The following is a 22,850-nucleotide window of genomic DNA, read 5'->3' on the forward strand; positions in this document are numbered from 1 at the left end:
TCCTAAGGAGAAGACGCTTAGGAAACTGAAAGGCCTGAATAAGTCACCTAGACCAGATGGACTACACTCCAGGGTTCTGAAAGAGATTGTGGAGGCATTAGCAGTGGTCTTTCAAGTCAGTCAGCATGGTTACAGAGGACTAGAAAATAGCAAGTGTCGCTCCACAATTTAAGGGAGGGAGGCAAATGATAGACTGGTAAGTCTAACTTCAGTGGTTGATTCTTTAGAATGAGATTCTGGGGAACTTGGGCAATGATACTTAACCTATGATACTAGACTGAAATTGGCATGGTTTCCTTCATGCCTCCATCATAAAGCTCATTTATTTGATTTAGTTTAATAGTAGTAACATTTAGAGAATCGCTGTCAATTTTCCACAGACTAGGTGTTGCTTTTCTTGCACCAGTGTAGAGTCAGGATAAAATAGATTTGATTTTTCTAAAATTTTCTTAGGAGGAGTGGAAACAAAATCTGCTTTAAAATGCACTTAACTTCTGTTTAATTATATCAGAACTGGACAGCACAGGAAGGAACAAGTCCTTAAGCCCACAATATCTCTGCCAATCGTGATACAAATTAAACCAATCCCAACTGCCTGCCCAGTATCCATATCCCTCCACTTTCATATCTCCCACTAATGGAAACATATTTTTCATATCCACTCTATTCAGCTTCCAATATTTGGAGGGTTTCAGTGAGATCCCCATTGTTCTTCTAATCTCCAGTGAGTACAGGCCTATGTACTCACTCACTCATAGCCATCAAATGCTCCTCATAAACTAAGCATTTCATTTCTGGAATCATTCTTGCAAATCTCCTGGAGTTACCAACAATATCCTCTAGATATTGGGTCCAAATCTGTTCACAATACTCCAAATGTGATCTGACCATCTCATTGGCTTCAGCATTATATTTTTGCTTTTATATTCTGGTCCTCTTGAAGTGCATATACCTGTCCAAATGCTGCTTAAACGTCATTGTTGCATCTGCTTCCACCAACACTGGTGCCTCCTTTACCACCCTATTGATTTGTGTTGCCGCTTTCAGAGACCTATAGACTCTCACCTGCAATATTCCTCTGTATGTCAATACTCCTAAGGGTCATGCCATTGACTGTATACTTTCCTTTATATTTGACCCCTCAAAGTGCAACATGTAACACTTGTCTAGATTAAACTATGCAATTTTTCCACCCATGCCTCCAACTGGTTTGTCTTGCTGTATCCTTTGACAACCTCCTTCATTTACTGCACAAATTTTTTTTGTATTGTAACCTTGATAACTATGGTTGAATATTTTGCAGATCCTTTAAAAGTTAATTAAATCCTAAAATTATTTTTATAACCTTGTGTTGCAATGCTTTTGGAAACCTATGTAATGTATACTAAGCAATGAAACTTTTTTTCCCAGAAATTGGACAAAGAATCTTCAGAATTATTTGAAATTCCTGTAAAAGAACTTACATTTGAACAGTTACAACTGTTAAAGGTAAAAAACTATAATTAAGAAAATGTAGTGAGATTCTCAATTGTGTAAGTGAATTCATTGAAAACTGCTTTCTTCCCCCCAGTCAAATTTGGCCTAAGTTGACATGTATTGCAAAGCTAACCAAGAAAGCAAGACATGCTAAGATGGAGTGAATGACAATCCAATGAAAAGAGGGAAATTGTATATATTGTCCATGAACTACCCACAGCCATCCTCAAATTGTTTTCATTCCTCATTAGTCACTGACTTTAATGCACAATAAGAATAAAACAGTGGTGTGGTTAAGAATCCAGTTAACTTTACTCATCAGTGCACGGTCACAACCAGAGACAAATAATGACTTCTGTGCTAGAAACAATGTTGGAGAAACAAGTCAGTCAGCATTTCTTAAAAGAGAATCACAATTGTCACTTCAAGCCAATGTCTCTTCTGATGAAAATTGATATGTCACAAGTTGGTGGTATCTCTCCAGAGATGTTGCCTGGCAGATTTATAGCTACTTGCATTCTTTTTTTTCAGATTTCCAGTATCTTTATTTTTTTGTTTTGTTTTTTGACTATTGCACATTTTTCTGTTCTTTATTACTGCATTAAGTTTGTTTTTGCTCCTTTAATTGAGGACTACACTTGCACTCTGGCCACTTTATTAGGTACAGGAGACATTCAAACCACCCTGTCTGGCACCAACAGTCATTCCATGCTCAAAGTCACTTGGATCTCATTTCTTCTCTATTCTGTTGTTTGGTCTGAACAGCAAATGAATTACTTGACCATGTCTGCATGCTTTTATGTATTGAGTTTCTGCTACATGATTGGCTGATTAGATATTTGCATTAACAAGCAGGTATACTTAATAAAGTGGCCACTGAGTTGTACATTCCTAAACTATTCCTTCAATCACATATTTCTCAATTCTGCTGAAATGAGTGCTTGTCATTTTGTTTTAAGTAACACTGATTATTATTGCTGATATAATCCAATATCTTTAAGTTAAATATCTTACCCAGAAATTTGATTCAGTGATTTTCACTATAGTGTCCCATGGTTAGAGTTTGTTTCAGTTATGCTTTTGGTATTCTATTAAAATCCTGCTCATGGCCTGTATGTTTAGTGTACTTTGCTTCGAATTTAAAAGGGATATTTCCATGTTTGACACCAAATATTGGCAAGTTTGTGTATAAGCTCTTGGTACACACTGCTGTGATAAATTGCGAGCAGATCAGACACAAGTTTTAGCTGTGAATGCATGATATGGGAAAGAGGAGTCAATAAATGTATATTAAAATTACTTGAGGGTTTTGATATTATATAGTAATACTTTTTAACGTTATCTACACTTATATTAGTGACATTTCTCAAAATCGCAGGTTATTAAGTTTTAAATCAAATAATTAGTTTTCAGAATGCTCTTTTATTTTGAACTACAGTATCCCCATTTTACTCAAGTAGTTAAGCTCCTGTAAGCAAAGAGGCATGTTAATTCTTAACTGAGCAAGGTTATGTATTACAGAAAAGTGAAGCATAAGCACAACAGTGAACTAATGTACTACTACTATCTTACATAATTAAGTGGTACAGTCACTTGCCAATTTTATTTTTCAGTTGGCTCATGTGGCTGCTTTGAAGGTGAATGCTGATAAAGGTAAATATAGCATCAGAATTTTTCAACAATCCCCATTACATTGATTTTATAGTTTTAGTATTGTAATTTGAAATCCTTGCACAATGTCATGCTAATTGGTCTCCGAAATGACAGACTAGAAAATCGTTTATTCAGTCAGCTGGTTTTTAAATGTGTTTATTCAGTGAACCATGGGTGGCTGAGTGGCGATGCCTCTCTACCACAGGAGGTGTAAGACGCTCCTTCCCTCTGCCAGCCTGCAGGTCACCCTTGGACAAGGTTGGCACCCACTTTGCCCCCCTGCCTGTGCCCCCCCCCACCAAGTCCTGGTTATGCGACAACTGACACTAGGCAGGCAATCTCTGAAGAGTATGGATAATGGCTGGGTCACCTGTCGAAACAACCCAACTTATGTGCTTCTATAGATGCCTGTTAAAAAGGAGTTTCACAGTTTTTAAAACATGTTTTAATTCTTTCTGTACAATAGTTCTACCAAAACCCTTTTCTTTAATTTGTATCTGGGTTAATCATAGGTAAGGTAAGTACAGGTTGAAACTTTCCAGTCTGAGAAAACCTTTGGGACCAGACAACAGGAATTTCCCTAGATCACCACCTTCTGAGCAGGCACTGTTCTGTCCATAACCTGGGTTCTTTATGTTGCAAATTTTGTTGGCTAAGATTGAAAATGTTCCACTAGTAGGTAAATTAGCTACAGTTTAATACAGATCTTAGTTCTAGGTCTTAAGTAGTAGCAATCTGTACCAAATCATGGAAATTGCTGGGCCTGTACAACCTGTACAATGCAGTTATTTAATGACCTATTTTATTTTGAATTGATAGTATGCGCTTAACCGTTTCACTGTAATCATAGTAAAAGTTGCTGGACCATATTTGCTGTGTCTAAAATAGATGAAACAGGAAAGTCCTTTATAAACAGATTAATACATCAGTGCAAAGTTACTTCACGTCAGTAGTTGTTTAAGCTGAGCTCACTTCTGAAAAGGAAGAAGAGACTTTAGGTTTGGAAAGTTATCTTTATTTCTGGTAACTAAATTGAACTGAGCAAGGAAGGCTGCAAAGAGTTCAATTATAAACTTGTTATGTTTAAATCTATGTTGATAATTTTTATGTTTCATTAGTTTAATGTATATAAGATTGGGTTCAGAAGCATAGAGAATGAAATGGAGCATTCAATTACTGGTTTATATGTATGAAATTTCAACATGGAGCCTTAAATGTACAATTTGAGTCAAATGCTAGGCCATTATCTGCTTGAGAATTGATTCCATTCGTGTAAAGCAATAAAATGGGGACAAAAGCTGTTCTGACCCTTTGCATTTCAACTTCGGTGCCTTGTCCTATAGGATATGTTTAAGAATTGTGATGGGTAAAATTGGCTTAACCTAATTTATAATGTATCTTTTAAGAAGGTTGATGTTACTAGTGGCAGTCTTGCATTAATTCTGGCCTCATTTAATATGGTTACTCAATTAAAACCTCATTAGCAGCAAAAGTGACGGTAAATGGCCATCACACTGACAATGTTTGAATTAGGCTAGTGATGGTTTGTTTCCTTCATTATTTGGTCTTATCTACTTAGAAAATATTTGAATTAATCTTCACCTAAAATTTCCTTTCCCTCCTGTATTTTCATTTAAAATAATTATCTATAGATGCCATGATTTGAATGTATGCTAGAGTGAATAGCTTTTATTTTGCTCGTGAAAATAACATGCAAATTCTCTTGGAGATGCAGTAAAAACAGTGAAATGCACACACAACTTTTTAACTAAGTCATGGTGATAATACTTCCATGTGTTATTCATAAATCAGTACTATTTCCAATTTGTACTTGTCATTAATGTTCTGAAGTAGCAATGTTGCTTTCCATTTTTTATTGTACTACCCCTGATATAAATATAGTTGGTTTGTGTGTGTCCATTTGAAATATCGCATTATCTATAATAAACTCCAAAAACAGGGTAATAGAATAATGTCCTGGAAAACTGGTCATTTCTGATGACTTTAGCCAGGATTAGAAATCCTATCCTCTTCTGGGAAAGAGGGATTAAAGTCCTCCATATGAAGCTATTTTCCTTAAATTGTGATTTTTACACAAGGAACATCTTGAATAACATCGATTTCACGAATAGATCTTTTTGTCCCTTTTGAAAGCAAGTCTGCTTGAAAATTGTCTAAGCAATAGCTTACTTTTTCAGTTATTCATTAAGCTGAAGGCATTAACTGAGGTAAGTTAATTTAACCTTTGGTGTAAATGTTACTGTGTTTATACATGATTTTATAGGAAGATCATTTTTAATTTCAAAATTCATGTGAGCTTCCTGAATTTTTAATTCCTTAGAAAATTTGGATGATGAAAATGGTGCTTCAGACAACCAGCCATTTCCTTCCTTACAGCAGGTGTGTTATTTAACGAACAAAATCTAACTTATACAGAATTTTCACAATGTAATTGAATATCATTTCTATCCTCTTAAATGTAAGACTGCTTAGTGTCCAGATATTCGTAAGTAGAAAGAAATAAGTATTCATTGTTGTCTTTGATCAGTGACAGTTGCCATAGATTTTTTTTTTGTCAATTTAATTATGCACAATAGTTCTGGAACAATTAGAAGTGGTCGTTTGTGTATTACTTCTATTACAAAAGATATTAATATATAGTTAAAATTTGTACTTGAAATTTTGTGGATTACTTGTGAAGCAGGTGCTTTCCGCATAAATTAAATGGTGTAATTTCTTCTTAGGTTTTATTATGTGTGCCTGAGAATATTGGGTTCAACATTGAAATTAAATGGCCCTATCAACAAAAAGTAAGTGCCTTACACTCCATAGTTGTACATTGGCTGGTTATCTTTGATAGGATTTATTGGGAATATGGTCAGTGCAGCAACCAGATAACCTTGTTTATAGTATTAACATCATGACTAACCAGATGAAAGACTATCTTTGACAAGGTTTATGTATTCTTAATGATCATTACTGGTGTAAATTGAAATTACTAAATGTTACTGTTAACTTTTAGGGGAGCAAATGCTAAAACACGATGACAATTGCTCAAATTTTTGCTTTCAATGTTTTATTAGTATATAATGTACAGTCCAAAAATTGTAAGGCTTATTATATTCCAGTTGTTAATTCCATCTACTTTTGCAGATTGATGAGACTAAAACCGGGGGACTTCCGGTAGCGCTCATGGAGTGAAGTCGCGTTCTTGACTCGCTCCATTACCTCTGAGTTTTTTTCTCTATGGTCAGCTATACTTTAATTAACTATTAAGGCATCAATTTTTACAATACTTTGAATTAAACTGAATTCTCTGACAATTGGATGATACTGAGATCGGCTATGTCTTAAGAACGGGAAAGACGGCAAGGATGGTAAACCTCCGGTTAAACCGAAAGCTACGGATCTCCCTCCGACTGAATCACCGGTGACTTTGAAAGCGATATCGGAGTTAATTCAGAGGGAAATTTCAACCTCTGTTAGGGAGATGATTCGTACAGAAATTGCGGGCTTTGTTAAAGACCTGATTCATACGGAAATCTCAACTAAGTTCCAGAAAATTGCCGATTTAATTGATAAGATGCAAACATGTATTGTGGAACATCAGTCGGCTATATCTGATCTTCAAAAATCCGCGCAACAAAGTGAGCTTAAGATGGGGAAAATCGAAGAAACAATTAATGTAATGAAGAAGAAACTTGACTTTTTGACTTTTAAAAACTCTGACTTGGAATCTAGAATGCGACGGCAGAATTTACGAATGATTGGCGTCAGGGAAGCCGTGGAAGCTAACAACCCTATGAAATATTTCTCCCAACTTTTAAAAGATGCATTCCCTACTGTATTTCCTGACCAACCACCGCTACTGGATCGTGTTCACAGAATCCCATCATACTCGTCTAGGTCAGATAGACCTAGGCATGTTATCTTACGTTTTCATTACTTTCAAGACAAGGAGAGACTGTTTCGATTCGCTCGATCTAAAGGTTTCGTTGATTTTTCGGATCTTAAGTTCCGATTCGTGGAAGATTTCAGTAAACCAATCTGGGACCAACGGGTCCGTTACAGATACGTGATGTCGGAATTCTATAAGATGGATTTAAGACCAGCGCTGCTGTACCCTGCACGTCTAAGGATTCGCATGTTAGATGGAGCCCTTCGTTTTTTTGATTCTCCATCGGATGCCCAGAGTTATCTGGATCAACTTTCATCTTCAACATCTTAATTGTCTTTTTTTAATTTTCTCCGTTGATCGGAGGCTGTGAATTGGTTGGTTTTAACTTTTCTGTGCCCTATTTGGGCAGAAAAGTTTACTTTCGATTTCTTAATATGGCTGCTAAACTTTCTTTTTAACTGCGTCATTTCTTTCTTTTCCCAGGGGATTCTGGGTGGTTACTTCCCTTTTGTCATCTTACGTATTTCCTGTGCGGCCTTAAATTTTGTAGTTTTTTTTCAAATTTTATTCTGTTTTGCTTTTTATAATCACTTTATGTTAATAATCCTATTTTTTTTTTGTTGCTGTGTCTATTCATGAGTTTGAGGTTTATTGTGGTTTTTTTTAATATATATTTTCCGGCTTTTGTTCTGTTCTGTGTGTATTCTAATTGAGCTAACTTTTTTTTACTTTTTTTTTACTGTTTTACAATTAGCTGATCCTTTTCATATTTATACCTTTTTTTTAGGGAGCGTATACCGGAAGTCATGGGGGTAGTTTTAGCGCTTGCTTCTTTCTGGCGGGTCTGCTTTAGATTTTGCCTTGGGGTCTTGGGCTGGGGGGTGGCGGGAGGGGCTTCACGTTTTAGTTTGTTTTTCTTTGGGCTATATACATTATTGAAGTACTGGTTGCGTCCTTTTCCCCGGTATCTTTTGTATGTTCTGTTTCCTCTCCGGGTTTGTGGGTCGCGCCTATTGTCAATCCTCCTTGTTGTGGGTTGACTTTAGGATTTATGGAGTCTATTATTAATTTTGTCTCCTGGAATACTAATGGTCTTAATCATCCTATTAAAAGAAAAAAAGTTTTTAAAGTGTTCCGGAGACTTAAAGCACAAATTTTATTTTTACAAGAGACCCATGTGCGGAGGGGGGACAGACTACGTTTTTTCAAATTCTGGAAGGGACAACAATTTCATTCGAACTCCAATGCTAAGATTCGAGGCGTCTCTATTTTTATAGATTCCTCAGTTACTTTTATACAACAGGATATTATCTGTGATCCGAATGGTAGATTTTTATTGGTTAGTGGTTTACTATTTAATAAAAAAGTAGTTTTGGTTAATGTTTATGCTCCTAATATGGATTGTCCGGAATTTTATAAACCATTGTTTGATCAGTTTCCGAATTTGAACGAGTTTTCATTGATTTGGGGCGGAGATCTTAATACCTGCTTATCTCCAGCTTTGGACCGTTCGGCTCCTTTACGGACTTTACCTAATAAATCTGCAAATTTGATTAATTTTTTCCTTTCTGATTCTGGGTCGACGGACATTTGGCGTTTTCTGCATCCTCAGGAAAAAGATTTTTCCTTTTTTTCACATGTTCATCATTCCTATTCAAGAATTGATTATTTTTTTATTGATTCTCGTCTCATTCCTTCAGTGATTGAATGTGATTATGATTCTATAACCATTTCGGATCATGCTCCACTTAAGCTTTCTATTAAAATTATGGCCAATATACCGAACAATAGACAATGGCGTTTTAATTCGCTGTTGCTTCAGGACTCGGACTTTGTTAATTTTATGAATGAACAGATTGAGCTTTTTTTTACAATTAACCATACAGAAGATATTTCGGTTAACACTCTTTGGGACACTTTTAAAGCCTATATTCGGGGTCAGATTATTTCGTATTCCGTTGCTTTGAGGAAGAAACAGAAGCAGGAGGAGATGGCAATTGTGGACAAGATTAAAGAAATTGATAAGAAATATGTTATGGCTCCTTCTGAGGAGCTATACAAACAAAGAACTGAACTTCAAATGGAATACAGTTTACTACTCTCGTCCTCGATTGTAAACCAATTAAAGAAAACAAGAAGTGATTTTTATGTTCACAGTGATAAAATTGGCAAGCTGCTGGCTAATCAATTGAAATCTAATTATGTTAAATCTCAAATCAATCAGATTTATAACCAAAATGATCGATTGATATTGGATCATGTGGGGATTAATCAAACCTTTTGTGATTTTTATTCTTCTTTATATCAATCAGAGTCTCCTCGAGATTCTAAATATATGAATGATTTTTTAGATAAGTTAGACTTCCCTCAGATTTCACAGGATATGTCTTCTTTATTAGATACTTCCATTACAATGGATGAGATTAAGAATGTTATTTTTTCTATGAATCTGGGGAAAGCTCCTGGCCCTGATGGGTTTACTGTTGAATTTTACAAATGTTTTGCTTCTTTATTGATTCCTTGGCTCTATAAGGTTTTTGAGGCTTCTTTGAAACTTGGTAAACTTCCGGAATCTTTTAATAGAGCATCAATTTCTTTAATACTAAAGAAGGATAAAGACCCTGCTCAATGTGCATCTTATAGACCAATATCTTTATTAAATGTCGATTCTAAAGTTTTTTCTAAGTTATTAGCAAATAGACTAGAAAAAGTACTTCCTTCTATTATTTCGGAAGACCAAACGGGTTTTATTAAAGGTCGTTACTCTTTTTATAATATTCGTACATTGTTAAATATCGTTTATACTCCCTCACAAAATGTTCCTGAGTGTGTTATTTCTTTAGATGCCGAGAAAGCTTTTGATAATGGCCTTATTTATTTAAGGTGCTTGAAATGTTTAATTTTAGCTTGAAATTTATATCCTGGATTAAACTGTTATATCACTCCCCTCTAGCCTCGGTTCGTACTAACTCTTTAAATTCACCTTTTTTTCCTCTCTTTCGTGGTACTCGACAAGGCTGTCCTCTTAGTCCCCTATTATTTGATATTGCATTAGAACCTCTTGCAATTGCTATTCGAGAATCTTCAGATATTACTGGGATAACTCGGGGATTAAAGTCCCATAAATTATCACTCTATGCTGATGATTTACTTTTATATATTTCTAATCCTGAGAGATCTATTCCTGCTGTTTTAGAGTTATTAGCACAATTTGGTCTTTTCTCAGGTTATAAATTAAATCTTAGTAAGAGTGAACTTTTTCCGATTAATAAACATCTTCCCTTATATTATAAATTTCCATTTAAATTGATTAATAATTACCTTTCATATCTTGGGATTAAAATTACTTGTAAACATAAAGATTTATTTAAGACTAACTTTTTACCATTAATAGACCATATTACTCAACTTTCATCTAAATGGTTTCCCTTATATTTAACTTTGATTGGTCGTATTAATGCAGTTAAGATGTTTTTTTTGCCAAAATTTTTATATGTGTTTCAGGCATTACCAATTTTCGTTCCTAAATCTTTTTTTGATAAAGTTGAGTCTAAAATTTCTTCATTTATTTGGCAGAATAAGAATCCGAGACTGGGTAAAATACATTTACAGAAAGCTAAGAGAGATGGAGGTTTAGCATTACCTAACTTTAGATTTTATTATTGGGCTATTAATATTCGACATATGAAATTTTGGTTACTTGACCGGGATATACTATCTATTCCTAAATGGGTAGCATTGGAATTACAATCTGTTCAGGGTTATACACTTGGTTCTATTTTAGGTTCATCTCTTCCTTTTGATTCGAAACGCCTTAAGCAGATCTCTAACCCGATCGTTAAATATGCTTTGCGTATTTGGTTTCAATTCAGAAAATTTTTTGATCTTAATCAATTCGGGTTAGCGATTCCTATTTTAGATAACATATTTTTTCCTCCCTCTTTTACGGATCGCGCTTTTCAAACTTGGAAGACTAAGGGTATTTTACGGTTTTTGGATTTATTTTTAGATGGTTCCCTTATGTCTTTTGAACAATTATCTAATAAATATAACTTATCAAGAATACATTTTTTTAGATATTTACAAGTTAGAAATTTCCTAAGTACTATACTTTCTTCCTTTCCAATGCTTCCTCCTATATATATTTTAGATTCGATAATTAACCTTAATCCATGTCAGAAAGGTGCATCGGCTATGATTTATAATATTATTATGAAACTTAGGAAAGCTCCATTTGATAAGATTAGGGTAGATTGGGAACAGGAATTGGGGCTTACCATTTCTGTGGATGATTGGGGGCAGATTTTACGATTAGTTAATACTTCTTCTATTTGTGTTAAACATTCCCTAATTCAATTTAAAGTGGTGCATAGAGCACATATGTCCAAAGATAAGTTAGCGCGTTTTTACTCGCATATTAATCCTTTCTGTGATAGATGTTCGGGGCAGATAGCCTCTTTAACTCATATGTTTTGGTCTTGCCCTACTTTGGAAACTTTTTGGAGAGATATTTTCAATATTATTTCTAAGGTATTAAATATAGATATCTCTCCTCACCCTATTACTGCTATCTTTGGACTACCTAAAATTTCTAGTAATCTTTCCCCTTCAGCCCGTAGAATGATTGCATTTCTTACTTTAATGGCGAAAAGATGTATTTTACAACATTGGAAAGAGCTTAATGCTCCAACTACCTTTTTTTGGTTTTCTCAGACGATTTTATGTTTGAATCTGGAGAAAATTAGAAGTAACCTTTATGATTCTTCATTTAAATTTGAACAGATTTGGGGACCTTTTATTCGATATTTTCATTTAATGTAATATTTACCCTTCTTGTTTTTTCTTCACTGTTTTAATGGAGGTCGGGATTGAGGACGTGATTTTAAGTTTAACTCTGTTTGGTTTCAAGTTAGCCCATTGCTTTGCTTTGCTTTTAGTTAGTTGCACGGTGGGTTTTTTTTTTGGGGTTTTTTTTTTCTTTTTTTTCCATTGATATATATAAAATCTAGTATACTATTATGTTATCTTGGTTTCTTATGCTTAAATTACATTGTTTGTAGTATTTTCTTTTTGGTATTGTTATCTTTTGGAATTTTATTATACTTTAACATTGTATTAATGTTTATATGGCTTACCTTTTTTGTATACTTACTCAATAAAAAGATTTAAAAAGGAGACTAAAACCATTGTGATGGGGCACTATAGTTATAGAAGTGGTTTTGTATATCACCTCTAGAACTACAGTCAAGGTGTAGTCCTGATGTTTAATGTGTTGGGTTTCTTTAAGTGATGCATTAGTTTTCGTTAAGCACTGAGAGGGAACTTGCACTTGGATGTTTGAATCAGATTATGAAGGGATATTTCAATATCCAAATAAAATGGGAAAGCAGTTGATACAGTAAATTTGCAAAATTTAGCTTAGAACAGTTGTCTCTGACTCAAGGTTCTTAATCCATAAGTTGTGCAGGTTATTCAGTGATACTTCATAGTGATAATAAAAAGGTACTACATTATTGAAGCTGCTTCTTTCAAAGAAAATGGTAAACCATAAACATGTAGGAATTTTTAAAGGGCAGTCTTCTGCCAAATATCTTGAGCTTAAAATGTTCTGCTGTTGACCCTGCAAAAGGATTTTTTGATATAAATATCCAAACAGTGCAAGGAGTTTGAAAGAGTTCATAAGCAATCTTGATAGGCCACAAGCATAACTGCTGTGGGAGTCAACTATTGCAGGAGAAGAAAAAGTGGAAGGTGTTGGATCACTGTCATCTGTAATGTAGCAGAAAAATATTGCTCAGTATATTTGAGATTCCACTCTGTCCACTGCTTATTATATATAGTTTATTTGTTGTGCCTGCTGTCTACAGAAACTCAAGGTGTTTTTTTTTTCCTCTTCCATTTATAGGATGGTACTTGGGAGGGTAACTTGCCAACATATTTGGACATGAATAAAGCTATTGATGTCATCCTAAAATGTACCTTGGAAAATGCATCTAACCGTCAAATAGTGTTCTCTTCCTTTGTTGCTGATGTCTGTTCTATGTAAGTTTCAAATTAATACTTGAAAAGAATAAGTATTTGTAGATCTTCATCTCTTGCATTTTTAGTAAGTATTATTTTTGCTCCGTGATGTTTTGGTAGTGCTACCTGCAGTTTAAATCCAAGATATCTAACAAAAAGGAACACTTTATTACGGTTGCCTAAAATCTAGATATCTTGTTCCAGAGACTCCATGCAATTGTACAAAGATGTTTCTTCCTGCTGTATTGATTTGTTTATGTTGGACTTCGTCTCTGGACTCAAGAAGAAAAAGTGTTTGTCCTGAAGGGACTAAACAAAGTTTTCCAGACTGCTTTTGGGGATGGTAGGTTAGGCATTTGAGCAGAGAATAAGCTCAAATTCCTTTAGAATTCCTTTGTTAAGTATCTTTAACTTGCAATATAGCCTGACCTGAGAGTTAATAGCACTTTCTGTTTTATCTTGTATTTGTTGTTTCTTCTATTTTGATTTTGCTTGGCTCTAGCACTTTTAGTGACAATGTTACCATGTGAAAGGTGGATGAGTATACAGTATTGCTATTTGTTAAAGGAAAGCGGGTGTGATAATGTTGCAAACAACAGGAATTCTGCAGATGCTGGAAATTCAAGCAACACACATAAAAGTTGCTGGTGAACACAGCAGGCCAGGCAGCATCTCTTCCTAGAGATGCTGCCTGGCCTACTGCGTTCACCAGCAACTTTTATGTGATAATGTTGCTCTGAGAGTTTGACTAGTGAAAGAAGGTATAGTTACTGAGAGAGAATCTAGTAAATTATTTTAACTAGGCCCATGTTACACTGATGTAGCTAATCAGTCAACTTCCACAAACTGCAGATCAGTTGTCTATAATGAAATTCACTTATTATTCCCTTTATTCTTCCATAAAGGAAGAATTTGTATGAATGTGGAAAAATACCTGCGTTGATCGTGGTGGGGGTGTGTGTGGAGGTTGGAGTTGCTGAGTAGGAAATGCAGGGTATGTATGTTGGAAAGACATGAAGTTTAAATGTGATAATTCCAAGAGCCTGAATGTTTCATTCTGGAAACTATTGTACCATTACCACTTTAGGTAAATTAGCATTAATCTTGCTGATAAGTTTCTGTCCACATTGTTTTAACAATTTGTCAGACTGATCTGTTTTAATTAAAATAGTTTAACTGAAACTAGATTCAGCCCTCACAACAATTTTCACATTTTACTGTCTAATTTTCTCAATTTAAAGTATATTGAAGTAGGATTTTTTTGAGTTACTCTTCAAAACATCATGCATTATGTCAAGTCAGAGGAAAAATTTCAAAACCTATCCAACAATTTACTAAAATTGAAAAACCCAAATTGTGAGCTGAACAAATATCCATTCCCTTTGTAATTACTACACAAGCTATCCTGAGGTGCTGTACTGTATACTATCTTACCAACTCACCCATTTTGGTGATGTAGAAAATTGGAAGATCATCCATCTGTCTTCAATGAATTCGTTAGAATAAATACCCCCTCTCTCTGTAAGGTCCAGCAGTATGGTAGATTTTCAACAGACCAAACTAAAATGAAGACCAAAAAAAGCATTCAAGACAAGTCAAAGAAATGATAATAGAGGAAATCTAGGTAAAGGGTATAAGGCTATCTCGAAGACACTGAATATAACTCAGATCAGTGCAGTCCATCATGAAACCATAGCCACACTGCCTGGGTCAGGCTGCCTGCTGAACTTAGTTGCTGGAAAAGATTGGTATTTGTAAGAGAGGCTACTGTAAGGCCAACAGTCACTCTGAGCTGCAGAAATCAGTGGCTGTAACTAGAGTTAACATAGAAATAAACAGCATGTTACAGGCCCTTCGGCCACAATGTTGTGCTGACCAAGTAACACTCTAGAAGCTGCCTAGAATTTCCCTACTGCATAGCCCTCTTTTTCTAAACTCCATGTATCTATCTAAGAGTCTGAAAAAACGCTATTGTATCCACCTCTACCACTGTCACTGGTGGTGCATTCCACACACGTCCGCCACTCTGGGAAAAACTCGCCTCTAACATCCCCCTTGTACCAACTTCCAAGCATCTTAAAACTATGCTCCCTCATGTTAGCCATTTCAGCTCTGGGCGGGGGAAGCCTTTGGCTATCCGCACGATCAATGCCTGTTGTCTTGTACACCTCTATCAGGTCACCTCTCACCCTCCGTTGCACCAAGAAGAAAAGGTTCTCCAGTCCAGGCACCATCCTTTTAAATCTCCTCTGCACTCCCTCTATAGTATCCACATCCTTGCTGTAGTGAGGTGACCAGAGCTGAACACAATACTCCAAGTGAGGTCTAACTGAGGTCTTGTATAGCTGTAACATTATCTCCCAGCTTTTGAACTGAATCCCATGGTTGATGAAGGCCAACGCACTATACGCCGCCTTAACAACTCTGTCAGCCTGTGCAGCAGCTTTGAGTGTCCTGTGGACATGGACCCTAAGATCTTGCTGATCCTCCACACTGGCAGGAGTCTTACCATTAATATTCTGTCTTCAAATTTGACCTACCACTTCACGCTTATCTGGGTTGAACTTCATCTGACACTTCTCAGCCAAGTTCTGCATCCTATCGATGTCACGCTGTCACTTCTGTCAACCCTCCAGACTATTCACAACACCCCCAACTTTTGTGTCATCAGCAAACTTACCAACCTACCCTTCTACCTTCCTCATCCAATTCATTTATAAAAATCACAAAGAGGAGCCCCAGAGCAGATCCCTGCAAAACACCATTGGTCACTGTCCTCCATGCAGAATTTGAACCATTTACCACTCTCTGCCTTCTTTTGGCAAGCCAATTCTGAATCCACAAAGCAAAGTCTCCTTGGATCCCATGCCTCAATACTTTCTGACTGAGCCTTGAATGGGAAACCTTATCAAATGTCTTACTGAAATCCATATACACTACATCCACTGGCTGTAGTAGCTGTGAGAAGTGGTTTAACTAGGTACAGAGCAAAGGGACATGAATACTCTTAAGCTCACATTTCAGTTTTTGATTTTTTTTTTAGTTTTTCATGCTTTACAATTTTTCCTGTTTATTGGGCTCAACTGTGAAAAAAGAAGCATGTGATTCAGAAATAAAAATTCTCAGTTCAATTGATCAAAATCCCTGGTTGTAGTACTTATTTATGTGATTAAAGGGTTGTGAGCTGAATACTTTTATAAGGCACTGTATTTAATGTTTTGTCCACTTCAAGAATTTGCCTATGTGTCCCTCTGTTCATTTCCTTGGTTTGCCTTGATACTTCTGAAGCTATCGTGTGCAGTTAATGTTTTGTGTACTAATTTTTAAATTACTTTTAGAGTACTGTCAAACTGGTCATTAGGCATCAAGAAAGTAATGTCTTTCGGCATTGATCAATTTTATTTCCTCCAAATGATGAAAACTGAATCAACTCAAAGCGCAAGTTTGTTATTGCATTTCCTCATGCAGTTTGAATAAATTGGTGTCTATTATTGTAGATTTATTACACAAGTGCAACAAACATAAACAATTATCATTAATGCTAGACACAAGATCCCAGAACATTCTCTGAGTAGGTGATAGTGAGCTGCCTTCTTGAAGCTGTCCAAGGTGTGATGTTGTTCACTTTGCTGTCAAAGGCATTTAAGGATAGGCAATTAAATGCTGAATACTGAAGTTTGTGGTGCCTTCATCTCTTGAATGTAAAAACCACTTCAGCCATCAATAGCAATTTACAAAATAAAAATATATTTTGTGCCCCTGATGTGAATAGAGCCCAAATATTTGAGTTCTAATAAAGTACAGTATGTAGATGAAAGGACGTCCTATACTTAAACATGTTTTCCGACAGGGAATTGCAAAAAGGAGAGACTTTAATGTTTCTTCCATAGTGAAAATTCTTCGTTTTTCTAGGATCAGGCAGAAGCAAAACAAGTATCCAGTACTTTTCTTGACCCAAGGCAATACTGATGCCTATCCAGAGCTTATGGATCTCCGATGCCGAACTACACCAATTGCAATGAGTTTTGCACAGTCAGAAAACCTTCTAGTAAGTACTAATAATTCTATACATTTCCACAATCCAATGTGAGCATTAATTTTAGTACTTTGTTTTTCATTTGATTTCCTTGTTTTTTTTAATAGGGAGTCAACGTGCACACAGAGGACTTGCTGCGAAATCCTGAGTATATTCAACAAGCTAAATCAAAAAAATTAGTCATATTTTGCTGGGGTGATGATACCAATGAGTCAGAAAATAGGAGGTTGCTGAAGCAGAAAGGAATTGATGGCCTTATCTATGACAGGTATGATCAATACAGCAAAATTTAATCGTACTAGAGGTTAGACTGTGCAGAGTAGCTGATGTACGTAACTGGTATCAAATAGTTTTAGTTTTATTTTGAAAGCTTTGCAGATTTCATTAAAACTTAAAATGTACTTTCTGTTTTATGGACTTAAAGTGGTAGCAGTTTAATGCAGTGGTTTGCTGTGCCTCGTGAGATAGCAGATATCAGTCACTACACTAGGTTAAGGATTGGACTAAGGGCAAAATTGGAAGAGTACACTTTTTTAAACCTGAAAATTTGGAAAAGAAATGCACAGCATTGTCACTGATAGCATTTTCTAAGATGTACAATTATAAGTGCCTTCAAGGTCACTTCACTTCCAATTTCCTTCTTTGTTCTTAACACTCTGAAACTGCAACAAATCTGTATACTTCAGTTAATGGGTTTGAGTTTTGAATAATTATTTTCTGTTGTGTATTTGAAAGAAGTAACTCGGTCGTAAGTAAAATGTGGGGAATTGATAGATAATTTAAAAGGCAGATAATATGTAACATGGGAGCATTTGATGGTGTCTGCAACAAGAAGCCCAAGCAAGTGATTATTAGAGACCAGTTATGGTATGATAATTGGACACGGGGTGGCACAGTAGCATAGTGGTTAGCTTACTGGTTTTACAGCGCCAGTAACCCAGGTTCACTTTCATCACTCTCTGTAAGGAGTTTATTTGTCTCCCGTGCTAGCATGGGTTTTGGATTTCCTCTGGGTGCTCCAGTTTCCTCCCACATTTCAAAGGCATACAGTTAGGTTAGTGAGTTATGTTGGCACTGGAAGCATGGCAACACTTGTGGACTGCCAAGCACAATCCTTGCTAATTTGATATGAAACAAATTACACATTTCACTCTCTTGATATTTCAATGTATATGTGACAAATAAAGCTTATCTTTATCTTCTGCAATTTCCAATTCCCAAAGCAGCACTACAGGGTTAAACCAGTGTTTGGGGACCAATCTATTTAATTTATTTCAATGTTTTATCATCTTTAAACATGTCCTTCTGTTTACAATTTGCGTGAATGAGTTCCTTATCTGCCACATAAAGTCTTGGGCAACATCGAACTCGTGGTTGATAATCAGCAAATGCCATTTGCACTGTTCAGTGACCATCTTTAGTGAATGTCCCACTTCTCTGAGCATTCATCCATATTTTTCATGCCTGCAACCTTCATTATCAACAATGTGGGAATTGACTAAAAACTATAGGATTAGGTAAGCATATACTGGTCAGAGATCCACTTGGATGCATCCTCAAAGCTCTGTATCAACCACAAAGTGGAAGTCTGTGTGTTTGAATATTCTTCATTTGCCTATATGAAAGTTACAGCAGCACCAAAAAGATGCCATCCAAGATCAAGGTAGTTTGTTTTATTGCCATTTCTGAATGTTAACACCATCAAGAGTTGGGGCAATGTACCTTAATGTAATCATGAGCCAAATAAGAGTACAGCAACTTGCTGAGCATTATTTCACATCATCTTAAATCCTTAATTCAAACTTGTTCAATGGAACAACATCTTTTGGTAACTTGGAATCCTGTTCTGGGCAGATCATTACTCATTTGCTGCTGGGCCAAAATCCTTGTGACACCTGTATTTTTGCCATGTAAATTGGTGTTTTCAAAAGACAGTCCATAACTGCTTTGAGCTATTATCATGGACATAATATCAATGTCACATCTTCTAGAGTTGAGTGTTGTTCATGCTTTTCACATCATCCAGTTTCCTATTGACTCCTAACTTTCTTTGAGGTTGTAACTTCTGTATTTGTTGCTTTCATTAAAGCAGAAATGTGAGAACATCTCTGAAAAAGAGCAAGCCATATCTTTTATTGGATTGAGCAATGGCTCAGCCTGAAATTTATTCCCAGCTTCAGTTGCATTTGTGATCATCTACAAGTTATTGCCAATTGTAACTTTGTCTGCACTTTTTAATGCCACGGTTGTTTTCCATTTGTTGTATGCTTGACTGCTTTGAACTTGATGTATAAGAAGAACTGGAACAGAAATTGTATATCCTTGCCTCATTTGTCGATTGTTCCAAATCGGATGGTGAATCTCTATTGACATCCGAAGTCCTTTGTTCAATCGAGTCATGGAACTATACAGGATGGAAGCAAGCTCTTCAGGTCCACTTGTCCATGTCAACTAAGGTGTCCACCTAAGTTAGTACATGTGACAAATAAAGCTTATCTTTATCTTCTGCAATTTGCAATTCCCAAAACAGCACTGCCTATATCAACATATGGCCCATTTCCCTTTCCTATCCGTATACTTAAAGGTCTCTTAAATACATTATTGTACCTTCCTCAACTAATTACTCTGGCAGCTCACTCCATATACACACCACCCTCTGTGTGACAAAATTGCCCCTAGGGTCTCTCTTTAAATCTCTTCCCTTTTCACTTTAAACCTATGTTGTCTAGCTCTTGTTCCCTTTGCTAAGCAGTGGATTGTCTTAATGAGCCATTCAAGTTTCTTTCCTCCTCTCTCTCCCCCCCCCCACCCCCACCCCCAAAGCATTCAGGAAAACATCATCAGAACTTTTGTCAAAGCAAGCCACTATGTGCACAAAATTAATAAATTTTGCTCCCAAGGGGAAATGTTGCTACATTTTAGATATTACATACTGTTATGTGGAATTCGTGAAGAATGGTAGATGTTTTCGGTAGATAATAGATTTTAAAAATAAAAATTAAGTTTTAATTGTATATTTAAATATGATCAGACTATGCCTGAATTACCTAAAAAGGCGAGTACTGATGGAGTGATCTGTCTTTTCAAATTGGGGCCCATTCTACTTTTGGATGAATGTATAGGATCATTTGGGTATTTGAAAGCAGGGGCCAATGATTATCCCAAAATCAGAAGGAATATACGTATTAGAGCTAATGTATATGTAAATTGACTGCCAACTTCATTATTGTAAAGCTTGTATTGTAGAAGTATTTGGCTGAAGCAGTCTGGCCTCTTGTGAAAGGGATTGAATGATGCTTGTACAGTTCATTAGACAGGCCGACATCTAGTAATATACATTTGAGATTGACTTTTATTTTGTGCTGTTCATTCTTGTAACTAACTGAATTATCCAGTTCTATCTCACTAATGTATTTTCTGTTAATTGATGTTACAAATTTTATTTTAAACAGGATCTGTGACTTTATGCTGGGGCAGACAAATATATTCCAAGTTGAAAAATTAGATCAACTGAAGCAACAGTTACCAGAGGAAGCATTTGTTGATTGTTCTTGTCCTGATATCAACCACTTCACTTGCCAATCAATTCCAGGGCACGATGACAATGGAAGTACATATTCAAGTGAAATAAAAAGTGGCGAGCAGGAAATGTACAGTACAGAATCAGACTCTGGGCAAAGCTGTAGTTCATTTTGATCAGTCCTTGATTTTGCTCCTGTTGCAGTGTTACTAGGTTTCTTCCTTTGGAGTAACATGAACAATTTCATTCCTTTTCACATTGTCAATTAGTTTAAAAGAAACATTTTCTGTGAATGTATTTTTGGAGAGTTCATGCTTTTTATTTTGTATATATTTTGTGCCATTTAAACTCGGATGAATGAGGGGGTTTGCATTACATTAGTGTTTATATTGTAAGGTTGTGTTGGTATTTGGTTAATTTTTATCTGGGCAAGGATTTCACATTCGGGTATATGCACATGCCAATTTGTTTGAGGAAGAAAACTCAGTTTTCAACAAATTGAGAAGGGAGCCTGATTTATAATTTAAGTCAATTTTAGCAAGAATATCTGCCTCATGTAATAAACACTTGCCATAAACATTTTTATAAAATGGATGGTAATTGCATTTGATTTTGCTGACATTCTGATCAAAATATATACATTATCTAAATATCAAATGTTTCTTTGCATGTAGATAGTGTACAAATATAGATTACATTACAACTTTCCATTACCCGTAACAAAATTTGTAATGTTAACTTATTTGCTTTCAAGTGACAAATACTGACCTCACTGAATTAAATTAGGTATTGTCTCAATATTTCATTTGTATAAACGAGAATGCAATGAAAGAACAAAGTTATGTAATTTGGTATACTAACTGTATTACTGAAGTACTATAGGGACTCTTGTCGTTATAGCTTCATGTGAAGGAAATAGCAATTGTAAAGCTGATTCTTAGTCCCAGCATTTTGAAGTCTTTTGCATAAACTTTAGCAGCTGTGTACGATTGCTGTTCACAATTAAGGATTTGACTTGACGTACAGTTAGTAAATTTGCTATTTAAAAATCATGTTTTGCGAAATAGTGTGGATATGTCCATCTTAATTTAGAAATGTAATAACATGGAATTGGGATTTTTGTGCACATGTAAAATTTTAAATTCGAATTTAATATCTCATTGAGATTCAATACTGTACATATGTAGTCTGATACTTGTTATGGTCTCAGGGAAATTACTATAAGGCTCTTGGGTTAGATTGAGTATTCTATTGTGTTAAATTGATGTTTGCAGTGTCGAATTTTAATTCACTTTTGGAAATAAAAATTATAATTTGGTGTTGCTATCTGAGTAAGGGCAATGAATTGAGAACAGAGATTGAGCAACTTGTTCACCTCATTTGATCCCAAATTTAATTTGTACTTTTAACTTCTTTTGACATTATATTAAGTATAATTGAGTCTATATACAAGTGAGGATGCCTGATGAATGGTCATTAAATAAGATGGTTCACTCTTAACACTTACTGTACTATTAAAATCTTTGAATTGATCTGGTATTGTGATTCTATCAGGTTTTGCATCTCTCCAAGTTTCCAGCTAGTTAATGCTCCTTTACTGCTTCAGAAGCTGTATATTGGTTTAATAGAAATGTTAATGTAAACTGAATTATGAACTCTGAATATGCAAGTCAATTCAAGCTAGCATTGCTGAAATTCATAATTTGCATGTGCACTTATTGCATAAGTGAATAGCTAACCTGCTAACGATCTTAAAAGTGATAAAAGATTGCTACACTGAATATGTCTGTGGTCTCTTCAATTTTTCGGGACTGAGCTGCTCCTTTCTTAGTTATTTTAACACTACTTGGAAAATTACTTTTGAGATCTTGATAATTGAAACATTCTTATTTTGCTTCACAGACTGATCAAGTAAAGTTAAGGTTCAATTGTCTTTCAGCTGTACCCATGCATACAGCTAAACTAAACGGTTTCTCTAAGGCTGAGGTCCCTGTGTGGCAGGGCCTGAAGATTTCTGGTACATGGGATGTTCTCCCAGAGCCAGGTTTCTGCAAGAATTAGCATACAGCAGTTCATCTGCAGACAAAGGCAATCCAGCTTGCATATCAGGGTATGAACATTAGAGAACAGCAATGACAGGAGCACCAGCCCCCAACCCTGCATGGATATCAGTGCTCCCACCATGCCTCTGTTCTTGCCTACACAACCTCCGGTGCCTTGTCCTCTGGCGGGGGGGAATGCTGCAG

The 22,850-nt window shown here is 35.7% G+C and overlaps 1 protein-coding gene and 1 long non-coding RNA gene across 9 annotated transcripts in view; one reads left to right on the forward strand and one right to left on the reverse strand.

The window, feature by feature from the left end:
- The window catches only part of gpcpd1 (glycerophosphocholine phosphodiesterase 1), a 72,637-nt gene extending 50,501 nt beyond the window's left edge, over positions 1-22,136 (forward strand). For all 6 annotated transcript variants that reach the window (XM_063056219.1, XM_063056222.1, XM_063056221.1 and 3 more), the window contains 8 exons: positions 1,411-1,488; positions 3,090-3,129; positions 5,471-5,529; positions 5,874-5,939; positions 12,933-13,069; positions 16,961-17,096; positions 17,192-17,352; positions 20,537-22,136. In XM_063056219.1, coding sequence (XP_062912289.1) covers positions 1,411-1,488; positions 3,090-3,129; positions 5,471-5,529; positions 5,874-5,939; positions 12,933-13,069; positions 16,961-17,096; positions 17,192-17,352; positions 20,537-20,780 — 921 coding nt within the window. In that variant the 3' untranslated portion in view covers positions 20,781-22,136. The remainder of the gene's footprint in view (positions 1-1,410; positions 1,489-3,089; positions 3,130-5,470; positions 5,530-5,873; positions 5,940-12,932; positions 13,070-16,960; positions 17,097-17,191; positions 17,353-20,536) is intronic.
- Positions 1-22,850, reverse strand: part of LOC134350680 (uncharacterized) — a 37,038-nt gene that overhangs the window by 3,701 nt on the left and 10,487 nt on the right. For 2 of the 3 annotated variants that reach the window (XR_010018961.1, XR_010018963.1), the window contains one exon: positions 14,491-14,608. This is a non-coding gene — a long non-coding RNA (uncharacterized LOC134350680). Of the gene's footprint in view, positions 1-14,490; positions 14,609-17,363; positions 19,549-22,850 lie in introns of those variants that run through there. The other variant, XR_010018962.1, reaches the window with a different exon arrangement.

This window comes from Mobula hypostoma, chromosome 8 (assembly GCF_963921235.1).
Source record: "Mobula hypostoma chromosome 8, sMobHyp1.1, whole genome shotgun sequence".
In the NCBI taxonomy this organism is placed as follows: domain Eukaryota; kingdom Metazoa; phylum Chordata; class Chondrichthyes; order Myliobatiformes; family Myliobatidae; genus Mobula; species Mobula hypostoma.